This window comes from Alternaria arbusti (genome assembly GCF_024043155.1).
Source record: "Alternaria arbusti strain BMP 1465 chromosome Unknown scaffold_7, whole genome shotgun sequence".
In the NCBI taxonomy this organism is placed as follows: domain Eukaryota; kingdom Fungi; phylum Ascomycota; class Dothideomycetes; order Pleosporales; family Pleosporaceae; genus Alternaria; species Alternaria arbusti.
In genome coordinates, this window is record NW_026249947.1 from 1126958 (window position 1) to 1139659 (window position 12702).

Here is a 12702-nt window from a genome sequence, read left to right on the forward strand (position 1 = left end):
AGGAGTTTCTGGCATTTAGAGGCGAACTGGATCGATCGACAATCTTGGACGATGCTATTGCGGAAAGTGCGGATCCCATGGTGTGTCAAGTGAGGTGAGGATTCGATCGCGTTCTCTTGGTCACAGTAATGAGCAGACCTTTGAAGTCGCAGAGGACAGTTTGCGAGAAGTTGCACTTGTCCAGCTGTCCTCCGTAAGTCCCATGGTTTGCTTGTTGGAGCCTTGCCGCTAGCTAGGATTCGGCTTGGCGCAAAGGCAAACCGGGTGCCTTCCATTTTTGCGACGCAGTGGATAGCCGAGCGGACAGCGGAATGATTAATTCACTGAACCAACTGCGGGATCGAGCGATCAGTATGTAGGCGCTGAGGCAAGGAGCTGCTGTGGACGAGATGTGACGTGGTTTTCCGACGACAATGGCATCTGGGCGCGATCGACACGTCGAATACTTCGTAGGATACGCGTCGATAGGAGAATATGGCTGCTCGCCGGTAGATCTAAACTCTTACGCCGTTGGCCTTGAGAGAACATAAAGGATAGAAAAGCAAATGCGGCGATGATGCTAAAACTGCACGTAACGCGAGCGCGCGAGCAGCGGGTTGGTGATGGAAGCACAGCCCGTAAGACCCTGCGGGTTGAACACCGTGAGCTCGGGCGCGGCGACAGTAGCGCCGGTACCACGAACTACTGCTTTTGCTGTGATCGCACGGGCATGGATCTTCCACGTCACGATCACGTTTCGTCGATAACGCATCCCAGCTCTCGCATTGGCCTCGATTATAACAGCTCAAGTGTGCTCAGCTCGCACGTTTTTGCGCACTACGTAGAATTTTGAAGCGGTTCATCGATGATGCGTACCTAGGTAGCGAGGAACGAGCCGCCACTAGGCATCTCACAACCTACCTCATAACCATGGGAACAGATGTGGATTCTCGAACGAGACCTCTCGTGACGGTAAGTAGGCTAGTGATATAATCTGACGGTACTATATGAGAAAGCAGACATACCACAAGATCCTCAAAAACTCTTCTTGAAAATAACATCAACGTCCCAAAACTATCGTCCTCGACACAATGCAGGTGGCTGCATTCGCAGCAATGAGCATCATCACAACAAGAGCAGCCATCACTTCGTCGGGCAGGGTCACACCCATAACGCGGACCCACGGCAATCTTATCGTATCGCGCGATGAAAGATACTTCTGCTTGGAGGAAAATAACTCGTATCTGCAAGCGATTATAGGGCGGTGGCACAATCTCAAGACACAAAGGAAATACCTTCGTATCGAGAACCGCAATCATCGAGAGTCTGCACTATACCGTCTACCTAATGAGCTTCTCGAGCAAATCGCCATGTATCTCCCTCCCGCCGACCTCCTAACGCTCGTTCGTACTTGCAGGCATACCGCAATTTTGCAACGCCGACGTTATTTCGATCAACCCGCTCTACTGGTATACTGGCGACGCATGAGGCGCGATGTCTTCGCCTCTCGACTGATGCTCGAGAACAAAAGCTGGGATCTGCCTGGGATGCTGTGGTGCGACCGTTGCAGCGAGTTCCACCCAAGGACTTATTTCGCGAAGACTTTGAGAGATGCGCCAGACGATGGGAGGGAGTGCAGGTTCGCATCGACGGCATGGACTGGCTGGTATTTCCAGCATCGGATTGGTGTGCCGGAGAGGGTGTGAGATTGGCCTGAAATCAGAAGCAGCTATCGACCAAATCAAGGATGCTGCAGCTACCACTGGACTGCAGCTTTGATGATGCTAGATTAAGAGAAGGTCAAGAGTGGCAAGGCACAATCATGCATACTGCTTAGAGGGTGGCAGATCCTCTGGGCTATTGGTCATCTTCGGAGGATGCAGTGAAAACCCTTTCATTATTAATCGAACTAGTATTATTGAAGATTCGTCCCATCTCATACAAGAAAAAGCCGAACATGTTTGCAGGCTACATTAACGTTAAAACCTGCAAAGGGGGTGATATAAGGTTGATGTAGGCTGCAGACCTGTTCAGCTTTTTCCTTGGTTGGCGTGGTGCTGTAAGTAATTCGGAACAGAACACTCCTTGCTGTGCTCCTCTTGTGCGCATGTGAAGATGGAGCTTATGAGCTGAGTATGCCTGTGTCGACGCGTATGAAATAAAAGAAAGTAGGCAACGTGCTAACCATGCCTGACAGTACCTTAGTAACTCCAATGACTCTCACACCTCCCAATCAACATTCGATCGTCCAGTCTCAGTCTTCATAGGCTCGAAAAGCTCTTCAGGGAGCCATTCGCCCTCTGTCGTTGCTCTGGGTGGCTCCGCGGACATATAGGCGGTGCGGGTGATGTGGAATTGGAGCCCTAAGAACGTGGAAGCAACGGACTCTGGATCCCTTCCCCCTGTTGGTGTAGTGGTATCTTTGATGCGGAGCATTTCGTCCGGCATATCGTAATTATCCAGATGAAGGCGAAATCTGGGTGTGCCGGGCATCCGCCAAACGTCGTCAATCCAATGGCCGTTTTCCGTAACGCGATTGCGGAGCTGTTCGGCGTTCTCAGCCCACTTTCCGAGCAACTTCGGTGCGCAGTCTTCAAGCGCATCTAGAAGTTCGCCAACGCATATACCGTCGTTATTGCGAATTCTCTTTAACAACGCTGGTGCGCCGCCACACGCTCCAAAAACGACCGCATCGTAGCAATAGATACCCACACATCGACACGGCGGGTTCGTGATGTGCATCGATCCAATAGCATGTACTAGCAACATGTCTGAAGGTGAGTTACCTACAACAAGATGGCCAGGTGTCGCATCAGGACGTAGACTAATCTCCCATCTACCAAGGCGTTGCAGTAAACGGCCCTTCTCCGAGAACAAGAGGTCGAAGTAAGGATTGATCTGGAGCTGTGTGAAGTCCAGCCAAAAGAGTTCCGTATCACGAGATACTGAGAATGTGTTATCGTGATAGTCAATGCTGCGCTGGCCAATATCCAGTTCGTTCAGAGAGCTCGCAGTTGAGCTCGGTAGATCACTCAGCTGCGCCATACATGCTGGGAAATAGATGTAGTTCGGGTAATACGACTTGTTCCGCCAACTGATCATACGATTGACATGAAGCCCGAATTGCTCGATCTGCCGCGTGCATGGCCTCGGCAGGACGTAAGCAGCATCATCGATCAGTTGTCCGTACTCAATAACTGGAGCAGTCGATGGCGAAAGGAACGCTTCCTGGATGCGGCGATTTGTAATAACAGATATTGCGGAGGTTCGCCAGGCAGCTGAGATCTGCAGTGCTCGGACTTGTGCCTGTGGCCCCGAGAAATGCAGTATCAGGTCTAAGAGCTCGGGAATTTGAAACACTTGATGCTCTGAGCGACCCAGTGGCCGTGACGCGGATGCCATTTTGTTTGTGCCTTCCGGGATGCATTCGTTAACGTTGTAACTGGATATCCGCTTCATTATTCGGCGATCGACTTGCTGTCTCCATAACTCCAACGCTGAAAGCTCCGCTTCTGAGTAGGGCGGAGCTGCTACTGGGGGTAGGTTTGCGCGGTCTTGTATATGGTACCACTCCAAGTGGAGTTCCAGTTCTCTGGTATGTAGGTGTCGAAGATCACGGTCTGGCTCATAGATCGAGTGGAGCAAGGAATTCCTAGGATCAGCCTGCAGAATTGACTCGTTGGCCCTTGATTGGATTACTGAAGATAGTGCGGCACCCATGGTCGCTTAGCAGGAAGGGGTCGGTTGTGAAGGTTTGCGAAAAGTCGAAATACAGAGTTTGTGGAAAGCGTGAGAGGGGCTAAGTATTCGCCGCGTTCGCTTGTACAGGTGTTCTTTGTACGTCCCACGGTTGCTGGTACCACGAGATACATATGGCCGGGGCCTAGAGAAGCATGGGCGCTAGCTAGGATCTGGCTTAGCGTGACCGCAGCACAAGCTGCCTCCAGGGCTACCTAGGTATGTGGGTAATGCTTCTGGGTTCCGCGCTCGAATCTGAAGTCTTCCGGCGGTAATTTTGAGCGTCTAAATTTGGGGTTTGGTAAGTCGGCAACAGTAGTCGCCAGTGTACATTTGAACGAGTCAGTGCTTCGGCAGCACGTATGTCGCGGCCTCAGATTTCTGCTGAGCGTCATACAAGTGCTGCAGAATACATTGCTGCGCTGTGGCAAACAAGCGATCGCGATGGTATCATGAAGTCGGCAAGACAGTTTGGAGGCAGATGCAAACTTCCGAGAAGCCTAGACTAGAGCGTTCAATCGAAGAACGAGGTGGTTATGCAACGCTCCAGATACTTAGGTACTTGCAACCGCGGCGAAGCTCTACACCTCTGGCGACGCTATGCGCAAGTAAGTGAACAGGCGAGTGGACAGCAGAACAATCGATATACTGCCGCCAATGGGCGATGGACGATGAACGAGTTGTGCGTAGGCGTTGAGGTAATGGGCTGCTGATGGACACGCGTCTTTTTCGCGACAACGGAGCGATTGACGCGTCAAAGTCCGACGCGTAAACACGCTAATGAGGTGAGCAATTACGCCGCCCTCGGCGACAGATGAAAAGTGCTATAATGCGAGCAAAGTGATGCAGTTGTCGAAGACGATGCTTGTGTCGCGCCCATGAAAAAAACGAGCACTCCAGTGGGTGGTGCCAAAGGTGCAACGCGACGAAATATCGGGTACAATGTATGTACTTTATAACCCACTATCACCTCCTACCCATCATTCATGTTAGCCCTCACATCGGACGCGAACTATCCAGATGTTCTCGAATTTCGCGGCTTTGCGCACGATGTAGAAATGTTCCAATCTCTGCAGGCGTTGTTACCTGGCACGTACCTGGGTATCGCGCTCGGCTGCTGGAAGTCCATGTCGGGCGCTATCCAGGTTCCACGCTAACCCCAATTGGACGCTGTCTCCCACCTGCCGCTGTATTATCGCAGCTTCCCTGGCCTCTCTAGCTCCTCGCCTTTCCACACACAATGTAAGTACTCCCCACATTCTCATCTCGCAGACGAGCGCTGACATGTATAGTGAAATGGCCGGTCGCGGAAACTTCAGTTTCCAAAACAACTATCCCAACCAGGGCCACAATAGCCCTTACCAAAACAATCCGAACCAATATGCCAACCCGAACCAATACGCCAATTCGAACCAACACGCCAATTCAAACCAGTATGCCAATTCGAACCAATTCGCCAATAATTCGCAACGCAGCGGAGCTTATTCCAACTCTCACCAATCCGACAATAATGTGCGATACGGCGCGTACAATGCGCAGGACTCAATGGGAACGGAGTCGCGAAAGAAGATGAAATGTCAGTCAGCTCGTTCTTTTAGTGAAACGAAATGCTAATTAAGATAGTTTACACTCCCAATGCACCCAACAAGATTGACTACGATATGGCTATGGCAGTCGCGCGCGACTATCGCGACACAACTTTTGAGATAGTGAGAAATGGTGAAGAGCTTATTCCTTTGCATTCTTTGCAAGTCGATCAAGTCAACGAATTCGAGGATTCGCACAACATATATATGGAAGCCGAGCGAAAGGTGAACGAGTACCTTGCGCAACAAGCCAGCGGACCTGTTTCGAATACGACTACTGGCACTCCCCTCGATACGCCGGAACTCCGAGCCCTGATCACCTCGATAGTGCGTGAGCAGATCGCAGAGATCTTACAGCAAGCGTCAGCTTCTATCTTGATCGGCAATCGTGGGAACATGCCTGCGAATGAGCACAACCAGACTTCGCCTCTGCAGCAGAGCAGTGCGCAACCTGGCCAGACTTCGACAAATGTTCCATCCAATAGCCAATTCATCAAGCCGGAACCTTGATCCGTCCCTGGTTGATCCGCCCTCCCGAGATGTTCGATTGAAGTCGCAGTATGAAGCAGCTAGGCTGCCAGCCGGCACCTATAGGACGGCTCCATCGACCAAAGACTCCAAGCTTTAGAACAGAATATGTCGAATCCGACAATTCGACTCCACTTCGACGCCTTCGAACGCACAGATAGTTCGGCGAAGACATTTGACCCTACGAAGGAGTTGGGCAATGAATCCTTCGATACTCTGAATGATGCTGCTGCTCGGAGCTGAGCTCGCGTCAGCATCCAAAAGCGATGTTCTGCCGCTGGTAGCGGTGCATACATTGCCTGATACTGGTCTCGGACCAGTCACAATACTAGATTCGTTTAGTCTCTGATACTAGCTCTGCTGGTCACCATACTGGCTCTGCTGGTCTATGATACTGCATTCGTGTGGTCTAATGATATCGCTGCTGCGATGAACCATATCAGCTGCGCATTGATCTTTGATACTGCCGGCGTATGCCGGTTTCATGTACTCATAGCTCGTCTTTAGACAATCTCGATACAATATGTACCCATGCAGCCTTCTCCCGTGATGTAAATGCAAAAGAACTAGCCAAGTGATAGAGAATGTCGTCAAGCAGCACCAGCACCAGCACCACAAAAGCAAGAGCGAAAGAGCACAACGTGATACTCGCCTCGACATCACGGCAATTGCAAACACAACCACGACCGGGATGGATCTAAAGCTAGGCACTTCCAATGGAAACATGTGTATTTTATTGTAAAGAGATACAGGATAGCTGGATACCTCCCGCCTGGTGTCCAGCAGGTCCTTGAGGTATCCGAGCTGATCTTGTAGTACAAAAAGAGTTCGCAACAACAGAAGAAGTAAAATCTGCCTGATTGTACTCTCTACCATTCCTCGATCAAACAGGACTACTTATACCTCTGAATCTTCCACGGGCCTCGACCGTCTCTGCAGTGACATCTCTTTCGTTGTTTCCGTTGCCCGGACGGACGCCTCGTGGGTTAGCACCATTACCGCGAATGCCTCATGGAACACGGGTCCCTCCGAATGGACGAACAATTCCTGGGATGGCATCTCTTGGGCGGGTCCCTCCGCCTGGGCGAACGAATCCTGGGATGGCATCTCGGCGGCCACGTCCAGTGCTTGAGTTCATTCGCTGACGGGCCTCGATGGTCTCTGCATCAGCATCTCGTCGACCGCCACTTATACTCCCGCCGATTCTGTTAGGCTCAGCTTCACGTCGGTAGCTGCCGCCGCGACTTGGAGTAAGACCTCTCTTAGGAGAACCTCCAGGGGGTCTTACAAGACCAGGATATCGCTCGATCAAGTCCTCTGCCCGGTCCGCATCGCGCTTGGGAGTCCATGGCACCGCGTTCCCACGCTCAACCACGTCGTTTGATGCCTCAGCATTGGGCGTGCGGGGCCATGAGACAAGGTGGCCACGTTGGGCCGGGTCATCGTTCGATACACGTCTGCTGTCGGTGCTTGAGCCACCTTCTGGAAATCCGATAGCTCGCTTGATGGGCTCGGCCTCTTGTCGACTACCACCAGCGGTCTTGAACTTGCGGGGATCAGCAGCACTCCCTTCCCCACCCGGACGGGAGCCACGGGCTCGCTCCACCAAGTCGCCTACCGGAACCGCAAGGGACGCGCCTGGATATAGGACAAGGCGACCACGGTCGACCAGGGCTTCAACTTCAGCCTCGGGTTCGGCCTCTCGTTTCGGCCATCCGTCGCCACATTTGGTTTTGGCCCGAGCTTCGACAGATGTCTCTTCGGCATCTCGTTTCGCCTGTCCGGGACAGGCATCGATTCTGGCCCGAGCTTCCAATGGCTCGATAAGAGTCACGGAGATGGCATTTCGTCGATGAAATGCGCTAGCAGATGAGATATCTTGAGGAGGTGTCTATACTAGTGTGAGCGAAGACACGGGGATGAAACCACGAGATGGCATACCTCAGCGTCTGGGACTGGTGCCGCAAATAAGGCAAGAGAGAAGGAAAGAAACGTGGTGATTGCGAGTGCACGCATACTGTATGTGTTGGTACGAGCGGAAAGGAGTGGTGTCGATATAAGACTGAGCTGCCGAAGAGGATGGAAGGCCCTTCGGTTAATGAAGCAATTGCCAGCAGCGAAGGAGGTTGCCTACGACTTTATTCATGGCTTAGGCTCACCATGTGCGAGTTTCCAGGATATTGGCGCTTCGAATAGCGACCACGCCTCACCCTGATAATCGTCTTAGATGCCATCGATGCGGGCTCTGTCGCATTGTCAAGGCACGAAAGCTCATGGTGTCGTGTGTAACCTGTAAAATGATTGGAGTAAAACCAAGAGAGCATAACGGTTGGTGCAAATCAGGTAGGCTGAAACCCAGTCACCAGCATAAGTGGGAACCTATGGCGCTTAGCGGCATAGCACACGAGACCGAGAATGCACCGAAATGCATCCCATCGCTCCTAGTAACGTTGATCACACCAATCCATCACATTGCAAGCGCTCCGAGAGCCTACTACAAGGCAGTTCGGTAGATATGGCATCCATACATGTTACATGACCGAGGAGTCTACATTGCTCTTGAAAGTCTATATTTGTGATTTCGGCTTACAGCCCACTCAAGACTTTGCTCCATGACCTCCTGTACTTGTGTCGAAAAAGGTAGTGACGCAGGGCAAGCGCGTCAGCTTCAGATAACTTGTCCATATGGATAGTTGTAGCGTATAAAAAGCAAAGGCAAAGGTATTGAAGGCTAAACCACAAAAGAATGAAGGCTGGAGGGGCAGACAAGTTTTTACCGCCCTTTGTATATCTAAACCATGGCCCAACCAGCCTCCCCCAGGCTGGAGCATAGAACGACCAGCGTTCCTTGGGATGCAACATGAACAAAAGAACCGTGCGCTCACTTACTTCCTCCACGGCCTGGAGTCAACCCTCTCTTGCCACCTCCTCCCTTATTAGGACGTTGCAATCCTCTCTTATGACCGTCAGCACCGCCTGTACCACGGAGACCGCTCTTGTTTCCACCAACGCCACCACCTTGGAAGCCTCTTCTGCCGTTTCCTGAATGTTTCGTGATACCCCTTTCCTCCAGATCGTTGGAGATTTCTTCGGAAGCATCGACTTCGACTTCGTCCACAGGATCCTTGTCTTCGTCGGCTTCTTCGCGTGTCTCAAGGTTTTCTGAACGTCGACCAACCCACTTACCACCACCGCCACCACCGCGCCTTCCTCCACGTGTCTTGAGGCTGTCAATTGAACCCGGCTCCTCCCAGGCGCCAATAGGACGAAGTATCCCTCGGGTCTCGAGGCTGTCTGAGCGCCTTTTAGGGAGGCCAGAGCCACCACCATTAAGATGCTTTCGCTTCTCGACTTCCTCTACCGACCTCTTCGGGGGGGTAAAACCACCACCGCCGATACGCCTGGCTCGCCCCACCAGGTCGATGATAGGCTCTCGCTTCGGTAGGCTGGGAAGGATAGTGGCTCCGACAAGGTCGTCGTTTCGTTCGACCACGGCATTCTTCTGCAGAATCTGGTACAAGTGTTAGTGTGAATTCAACATGCACCTGCAGGATGGGACGTACTGTAGAGCCTGTAAGAGGTACGGCAGAGATGGGTAGCACGAGGAACCCCAAAAAGAGGACTCTAGATCCGTACATCGCGGCGATTGAAGATATACAGCGTCAAGGGCTATGAGGAAAGTCGTGATGCTCTTCGAGAATGATGAAGCTTTTAAGCTTGGGTGGGCGTGCTTGTGGAAAGAGATTTTGGGCCGCAGTGCATTTTCGGTATGCGGTCTGAGTGTGGTACTCAGCATGGCATATATCCTCGATCCTGACACCCATGCCGCAATGTCATCAAAAGGCTCCCATAGCATACTCATGTCCATCTACTCCTCCATAGTGCTTCGACCCGCTGCCACCTGGAAAGTCACCGGTCTTGCGTTTCAGCTTGCCTCTTTCGTCCTCTAGGAATCATGCTCTCCGTTCTCGCTCCCAATGATTGCGCATCTTCGCGTGATGAACATGTAGTGCGTGCTTGTTCCTTGCATTTCGCGTCGACGCTGGAACACAAGGCGTCACGCCGGAAATGTGTGACGGCCCGCGACCGCGCCGCAATGGAGCAGGAGATTTCTGCGGGTAGCGCCACACCTGTAAATTGACCCCCGGTGGGTCCGAACAGATGCGTTAGATCATGCTCCATGTATCAGATAGATCGACAGAACACATTGTAATAAAAGAGTCCATAATGTGCATCCCGTGAGGAGTCCGGCTTTGCCGTGCAAGCAATAAATATGTCATATATCATACACAGCATTCAGCCGCACAGGGCGAGGTAACACATCTCAAATCCAGCCACGTGGTGCTTGAACAGCAGGTTGTGGTAACTGCGGAGAACGGCTCAATAAACTCTGGCCGGACACCCTCCATCCTGTCTTCGGTAGCAATCTTATGCGGACTTTCTTTGTATCCTGTGCGCTATTCCATGTTGACGAGTTGGTGAATTGGGCTTGCGCCTCTTTCGGCAAGCTGTAGATAAGGGTCGGCATCGCGGAGGTCTTCCAGATGCCGGCACCAGTATCCTTGGAGGTTTTGATTATTGTCGAAACCAGAAAGATAAAGCTTAGGACCAGTAAGAGAAGTGGGAACGTAAGCCATGCCCATCTTACTGATACGAAGTTGGCCTTAGAAAACGCGTGGCCTTCGACATCCTCGCGGGTAGGCGCTGATCGTATAACGTTGGTCAGAGCTGTGGCTAATCGTTCCATGTGCCTCGTGACATTGTTTGGAGCAAGCCACGGGTTGAAGAAGAGCGTTTGGTGCCATGGAGAACCCGTCTTCCATGTCTTGTAGCGCAGAATCGGGGAAGCTGACTCATTGACCTGAGTGGTGTATGCGGGGAATATATCTGTGAAGCCTTGCATCAACGCCAAGGCAGTATTATTTGACGTCCCAAAATTGGCAAGCCTGCCATCGCCGGTGAATTCTCCCGCCTTGATAGTTATGTTCTCCATATAGAAGATATCGGTACCGTTCTCAACCTCGGTCTGGTAAGGATAGGCTTCCCAAGGAAATGGACCAGAAGTAGTGTTGAAGACAGTGTCAACTACTTCTTCATTATACCCGCCCCAAGTATATGACGAGCTCATGGTCTTTACACACCAAGATAAGTGGCACTCTTGTGCCACAGGCGTCTCATTTCGGTACACCGCTTCAGCTGACCCATCGCTCGATGAGACGATTAGAACGTCTTGAATCTTGTGGCGTATGTGCTTGAAATGAATGGAGCCGTTGCCGTATAAAGGCTCTTTCGTGATGATTTGAGTCAGTGGAAAAGTGCGCATCGTGAGGGCTTCGCCCGCGATCGAGTTGGCCTCGTCCCACAGGTATCCTGACATCAATGTCGGATTGTCGCTTGTTGCGTTTAGAAAGTAACCACACGCTGTCGCATTAGGGTACGGCTGCTGAAGATCGAATAATCCATTTGAATCTGCGGTCCAATCCACAGTTTGCGTCAAGCACGCAAACGAGAGCTCAGTAGATATGTCCAAGCATTGACTACAAACGCCTAGTGTCTTGTACAAGGGCCATGTACAGTTACTAGTCGAGCAAGACTAGACGTAGCTGGTCAGCGTGGAGATCAACGGTGGAAGATAATCGAGATGACGTATCGTGTATCACTTACGATTGAGATATCGGGGCGAACGGCGTTTCCGAACACGACTGGGCGTATGCCTTCGCCGTAGGAAAACTTTTCGATTATCAAGAAGGTGTCTTTATCGTCTGTTGCTATCTCATATCCATCTAGGTACTCTTTCGGATAGGTCGATTCATAGTTGTATGCCTTAGGCACTGCCGCGAGAGTTGCCTGGAGGGTCCATCGGTCGGATACTTCGGTGACTTGTTGAAAGAATGTATCTATAGCAAGTAGCAGGAGTATTAGCAGAGCGCCGAGTGCTGCTAGTGAACGACCCTTGGTGCGATAAAGGAGCATTAACGCTCCTAACGGTCCACGAGAAGCTTTGTCAAATATTTCGAAATCCCACATAGCCTTGGAGTTGTGGAACCAATTCCATTTCAGCTGGCCGAGCGCTTCGGTTGTGGGAACTATCAATCCAGCAGACGCGATCTTCCCCAGCACATTGATCCCGGCAATGAACGCGCTATTCGTGGAGAGTATTGGCTGATCTTTGATATGAAGGCATATCAGGACTATCGCGATCATCGAACATGCACTTATTAACCAGCTCGAGATCTCAAACAGCCATCTCTTGAAGACGTTGTTAGAGGCGTTGTATTCCGCTAGCTTCCTCTCGATTCGTTGTGTAAAGTCTAGCGATGGCTTTTCGTGTTCTGGAGGGTCGAGCGATTCAGGCGAATGGGGTCGTCGGTATTCCCCACTTTGTGGTGAACTATGGGGAAGATAAGATCGTCTTGCTGTCGAGGTTGGAGCCATCGAGGTGGAGCGTATATTGCTGTGGAGTGTATCGTGGTTCTCAGTGAGAGACATGAAGGGTAGACGTCTTGCTGGCAAGAAGGTGTTTCGATCGATTCCTGGAAGCGAGATGGCCGCAGACCGGCGCCTGCGGAGTTGTATAGGCTGAACATCATCTTCTACTACCTAGCCAGGTATTGCAGAGGCGAAGCGCAAGTTGCACGTGTCCATTCTCGTGGCTGGGCGTGCGCTTCGTTATCGTGCGCCTATGGGAGGTTTGCTGTTAGCGCTGCGGCATGGCGACTGGATGTCAGCTACCGACCTCGGCGCGGAGACCGACATAGCCATATCGCGCAGACGAATAGAGCGACCTTGGATGCAGTAGCAAGCGAAGATCTTCCGGCGACCGAAGGCGGAGTTGAAATTCGAGTGATGAAGTTGGGACGGGGATACAAGG

The 12702-nt window shown here is 51.7% G+C and overlaps 4 protein-coding genes across 4 annotated transcripts; 1 reads left to right on the top strand and 3 right to left on the bottom strand.

Annotated features, from left to right (window-relative positions):
* Positions 1–2199: 2199 nt before the first annotated feature.
* On the bottom strand, positions 2200–3381 carry J4E86_006187 (uncharacterized protein; the record flags this gene model as incomplete). The annotated part of the gene is made up of 2 exons (XM_051446718.1): positions 2200–2582; positions 2766–3381. 2 exons carry the CDS (start codon positions 3379–3381, stop codon positions 2200–2202), a joined length of 999 nt encoding a protein of 332 aa, XP_051302293.1.
* A 1632-nt stretch (positions 3382–5013) lies between these two features.
* Positions 5014–5813, top strand: J4E86_006188 (uncharacterized protein; the record flags this gene model as incomplete). The annotated part of the gene is made up of 2 exons (XM_051446719.1): positions 5014–5293; positions 5341–5813. The coding sequence occupies 2 exons, from the start codon at positions 5014–5016 to the stop codon at positions 5811–5813; spliced, it is 753 nt and encodes a 250-aa protein (XP_051302294.1).
* Positions 5814–8712: 2899 nt separating this feature from the next.
* Positions 8713–9469, bottom strand: J4E86_006189 (uncharacterized protein; the record flags this gene model as incomplete). The annotated part of the gene is made up of 2 exons (XM_051446720.1): positions 8713–9342; positions 9395–9469. 2 exons carry the CDS (start codon positions 9467–9469, stop codon positions 8713–8715), a joined length of 705 nt encoding a protein of 234 aa, XP_051302295.1.
* Positions 9470–10155: 686 nt separating this feature from the next.
* On the bottom strand, positions 10156–11208 carry J4E86_006190 (uncharacterized protein; the record flags this gene model as incomplete). The annotated part of the gene is made up of 1 exon (XM_051446721.1): positions 10156–11208. The coding sequence occupies one exon, from the start codon at positions 11206–11208 to the stop codon at positions 10156–10158; it is 1053 nt and encodes a 350-aa protein (XP_051302296.1).
* Between the last annotated feature and the right edge of the window lie 1494 nt (positions 11209–12702).